This window comes from Volvox carteri, assembly GCF_000143455.1.
Source record: "Volvox carteri f. nagariensis unplaced genomic scaffold VOLCAscaffold_159, whole genome shotgun sequence".
NCBI lineage: Eukaryota > Viridiplantae > Chlorophyta > Chlorophyceae > Chlamydomonadales > Volvocaceae > Volvox > Volvox carteri.
In genome coordinates, this window is record NW_003307702.1 from 24,463 (window position 1) to 28,923 (window position 4,461).

The 4,461-nt window shown below is 55.7% G+C and overlaps 2 protein-coding genes across 2 annotated transcripts in view; one reads left to right on the forward strand and one right to left on the reverse strand.

The window, feature by feature from the left end:
* VOLCADRAFT_100799 (uncharacterized protein) overlaps nucleotides 1-1,168 on the forward strand; it is a gene marked incomplete at both ends in the record, with an annotated part of 11,202 nt that extends 10,034 nt beyond the window's left edge. The window contains 2 exons of the mRNA XM_002959312.1: nucleotides 198-464; nucleotides 1,100-1,168. Of these exons, the coding sequence (XP_002959358.1) occupies nucleotides 198-464; nucleotides 1,100-1,168 (336 nt within the window). The remainder of the gene's footprint in view (nucleotides 1-197; nucleotides 465-1,099) is intronic.
* Nucleotides 1,169-1,853: 685 nt separating this feature from the next.
* Nucleotides 1,854-4,079, reverse strand: VOLCADRAFT_100800 (uncharacterized protein; the record flags this gene model as incomplete). Its single annotated transcript, XM_002959315.1, has 7 exons — nucleotides 1,854-2,003; nucleotides 2,801-2,890; nucleotides 3,014-3,103; nucleotides 3,227-3,316; nucleotides 3,440-3,529; nucleotides 3,653-3,759; nucleotides 4,070-4,079. 7 exons carry the CDS (start codon nucleotides 4,077-4,079, stop codon nucleotides 1,854-1,856), a joined length of 627 nt encoding a protein of 208 aa, XP_002959361.1.
* Nucleotides 4,080-4,461: the final 382 nt, after the last annotated feature.

Genomic DNA, 4,461 nt, shown 5'->3' on the forward strand with positions numbered 1-4,461 from the left:
CACCGGCAGCGGGTACGATGTCTGCGCCCCTGTTTATGTGCCGTACGGTCGAGAGATGGGGCTCAGGGGAGGTGGTGCAAGAAGCGCCATTGTCGTCGGCGGCAGTAGCGGTGTCAGTGCAGGCGGCAGCGACGGCGGCGGTGGCGTTGGCAGTGGCACTCTGGGTAATAGGACGCTGTCGTGGGCCTTACGCACAGCGCCAGCGGGGTGGGATTCCGGGTTTTCCCATACGGGATCGTTTCCCGATGGCGGCACCCGCCGCTGCCGCCGCCGGCATCGAGGGTGGCGCCGAAACCATGGAAGTAAACAGCGGCGCTCCCGTCGGCCGTACGGCAGATAGGCGCATGGGACGAGCTGCTGCGGCGGCGGCTGCTGGCGCGGAGGCTGCGTTACCCAGACCCGAGTTCACGTTCGGCGAACCTAGGTCCTTGTGTTCCCGGAGGCGCTCGTCCATGGCCGTTGTGGTAAGAGCCGTTAGGGGTAACGGCCACGTGATAGTAATGGCAGTTAGAATCGTTGATTACGACATGGAAGTTCATCTTGCACAGCCTTAGTGAAATTCATTCTCCTTCAGGACGTTTCTTTCCTCACTCTTAACCCTAAAACCCTAAAACCTTAAAGCCACAAGTCCCTAAAACCCTAAAATCCTAACATTCACACAGCAGGTTGCTGCCGGGGCTGGGTCAGACACCGACAACACAACAGCAACGGCGCCACCAGCCGTACATTTGCAGTACGATAACTTCACCGGCGTGTGAACACCCATATCCGCCGCTGACATCAATCGTTCGGCGGCGCTGCCGTACATCTCCACCACCTCAACCGGGGACCCGGAATCGCCATTTCGCGCCACAATGGTCGCCGTGAGTACGACATCGTCGCCGATCCCGTCGCTGATCCCGTCGCCGTCGGCAGCGACAGCGGCGACGGTGGCGTCGTCAGAGTCCCCCCGACCTGGGAGACCGTCAGCATGGCCGTGGGCTTTCCAGGGGGATCGCGAGGGCGACGGGGGAGCAAAGGAATGCCGCCAACACGGCACGGCAACACCGCATCCCCCGCCGCTGCTGACAACTCCCGCCGCCGCTGCCGCCCTTTCCAGGGCGGCGGAGCGTTTACCCCCGTCGGCTCCGTCAGGCCCGCAGCGATCCGTACACTCACCATCTGTTGAGACAGCCTCGAGGACGACATTATGCCGTACAAGTAGTGGCGGCCTCTTCGTCGGTCTGCGTGGTGACGACCTCATAGCGCATTACGCTACCGTTAGGTTGCCAGTGGGAAGCAGCATACTTGAAGAGTTCGCTATGCGTCTAGACGCCCGGTGGGAGTGCCCGGGTACCCTAGGTAATCCATGCACCTTCCAAAGTGGAAGTACCGGTGTCAAGGCGTGTCGCTATCTGAACTGGATAGGGGCGGCCCCACTTAGGGGCGCGCGGCATAAGTGGCTGGCCCAGGCTGAAATCGCCCAACGTTTGCATCCAGCTGCGTTTCTGGTTAGGCTGTTGGGAATTAGAGGTAAACAGTGCGCGCCTGCAGGCTTCGCGACTGCGGGGCGGTTGAAGACGAAATGCATGTTTTTGTGGAATGCCCGGCGTACAATAGCACACGGGCAAAGTACGAACGTGACCTCGCGTTTCAAGCGCATGATTATGACCGAGGCCCCACCCCTGGCGCACTAGCCAGGTTCCGCTCGGAAGTCTGGGAGGCCCGGCATGTTGCTTTAAGGCGCTTCATGCTCAATCGACGAGGGAGGACGATGATGATCCACCATGTAACCACACTAAAACGATTTACTAATGATGAGAATGGAGGCATCGGACTGGCACTCTTTACATCGAAACCTCATAGTCAAACCCTTAGAAACGGAGAAAGGCGAAGGAGGGAGCGATGTCAGCATCAGGAGCAGATACCGGAGGGTCGTACCAGAACTCGACAGGACCAGTTACCCCAGCAGAGCGTCGCTTCCCTATTGCGGCAGCAACATCGAACACCATGATGAAAACCACCTGATGTTGAATGCGGTGCGATGCTCAAGATGCAGTTCAAGTGCAGTGCAACAGATACTCTCACTAGCACGAGCAGGAGGCGGATGAATGAAAACGTAATGTTCGGCACAGCTGGTAGGCAGAAAGCTGTGCAGAGTAAAACTAAATTTGGGGCACATAGCTGATCAGAGAGAAGGGACAAACGGATCCCAAGTGAAGCGCGGACCAGTCAAACACTGAAGCTGCTCGAATCCGGAAGTGCAAAGTGTGCGAGTCGAAGGGATGAGTGCAGAAATTCGTCCTTGTGTTACAAGATTGACGAGGCTCGGCAATTAGAGCAGCAAAGACAGCAGCATCCTGATGCATGAGTTGCACTAATGACAATGTCTGCATAAGCCAAGCAAACTTGCCACTTGCCGAGGCGCTGCTCACACACACACAAACGAAAGTCCTCCCTACCCGCGATATGACCCATTGTGCAAATGCTCTGCAGGAAGTCCCCGCCTCCTCAATCAAGTCATGAACCTATCCGACCAATAAGCGGGTATCGTTCAAATGGCCAACAGCCATGTGAAACACAAAACCCAAATACATGGCAAAAGCAAACAGTTGGCAAGCCTGCCATAATGAAGCCTCCTCTTGTGCCACTGACCAACATCTGACAAACACAGCTTGGCTATTGGCGCGGGCTCCACAATGCGGACTGGAGACCCTGCATAAGAATAGATAAAACGGTTAAATATGCCAATTCCAACGACTAACGGTTGGATTTGAGCGCGAACGGCAGTTTACCCCCCAAGCTTGCGGCCCAGACTTACCGTGCACGATACCGTGCTAAGGCGCCTCACGTACGTCGCAGCCTCGTTAGAGCTGAGGCCGCGCACTCGTGCAACTTTCAAACAGAAAGCCTGCGGAAGTGGAGACCCTGCATAAGAACAGATAAAACGGTTAAATATGCCAATTCCAACGACTAACGGTTGGATTTGAGCGCGAACGGCAGTTTACCCCCCAAGCTTGCGGCCCAGACTTACCGTGCACGATACCGTGCTAAGGCGCCTCACGTACGTCGCAGCCTCGTTAGAGCTGAGGCCGCGCACTCGTGCAACTTTCAAACAGAAAGCCTGCGGAAGTGGAGACCCTGCATAAGAACAGATAAAACGGTTAAATATGCCAATTCCAACGACTAACGGTTGGATTTGAGCGCGAACGGCAGTTTACCCCCCAAGCTTGCGGCCCAGACTTACCGTGCACGATACCGTGCTAAGGCGCCTCACGTACGTCGCAGCCTCGTTAGAGCTGAGGCCGCGCACTCGTGCAACTTTCAAACAGAAAGCCTGCGGAAGTGGAGACCCTGCATAAGAACAGATAAAACGGTTAAATATGCCAATTCCAACGACTAACGGTTGGATTTGAGCGCGAACGGCAGTTTACCCCCCAAGCTTGCGGCCCAGACTTACCGTGCACGATACCGTGCTAAGGCGCCTCACGTACGTCGCAGCCCCGTTAGAGCTGAGGCCGCGCACTCGTGCAACTTTCAAACAGAAAGCCTGCGGAAGTGGAGACCCTGCATAAGAACAGATAAAACGGTTAAATATGCCAATTCCAACGACTAACGGTTGGATTTGAGCGCGAACGGCAGTTTACCCCCCAAGCTTGCGGCCCAGACTTACCGTGCACGATACCGTGCTAAGGCGCCTCACGTACGTCGCAGCCTCGTTAGAGCTGAGGCCGCGCACTCGTGCAACTTTCAAACAGAAAGCCTGCGGAAGTGGAGACCCTGCATAAGAACAGATAAAACGGTTAAATATGCCAATTCCAACGACTTACGGTTGGATTTGAGCGCGAACGGCAGTTTACCCCCCAAGCTTGCGGCCCAGACTTACCGTGCACGATACCGTGCTAAGGCGCCTCACGTACGTCGCAGCCTCGTGCAAAGCTTCACGCCAGGCAACCGCTAAAATAAAATCGGTCCATTCCAACCCCGAATCGCATCAGGTCACACCCCAAATAGCAACGGTCCATGCAAACCCCCCGAACCACATTGCGCCGGGTAACCCCTCAAATCGCATCGTTCCATGCAAACCCACCGAACCACATTATGTCAGGTCACCCCCCAATTAGTATAGGTCCAGGCAAACCCTCGAAACAAATTATGCCAGATAACCCCTCAAATAGCATCGGTCCATGCAAACCCCCCGAACCACATTGCGCCGGGTAACCCCTCAAATCGCATCGTTCCATGCAAACCCACCGAACCACATTATGTCAGGTCACCCCCCAGATAGCATAGGTCCAGGCAAACCCCCCGAAACAAATTATGCCAGATATCCCCCCAAATAGCATCGGTCCATGCAAGCCCCCGAAACAAATTATGCCAGTTAACCCCTCAAATAGCATCGGTCCATGCAAACCCCCCGAACCACATTGCGCCGGGTAACCCCTCAAATCGCATCGTTCCATGCAAACCCACCGAACCACA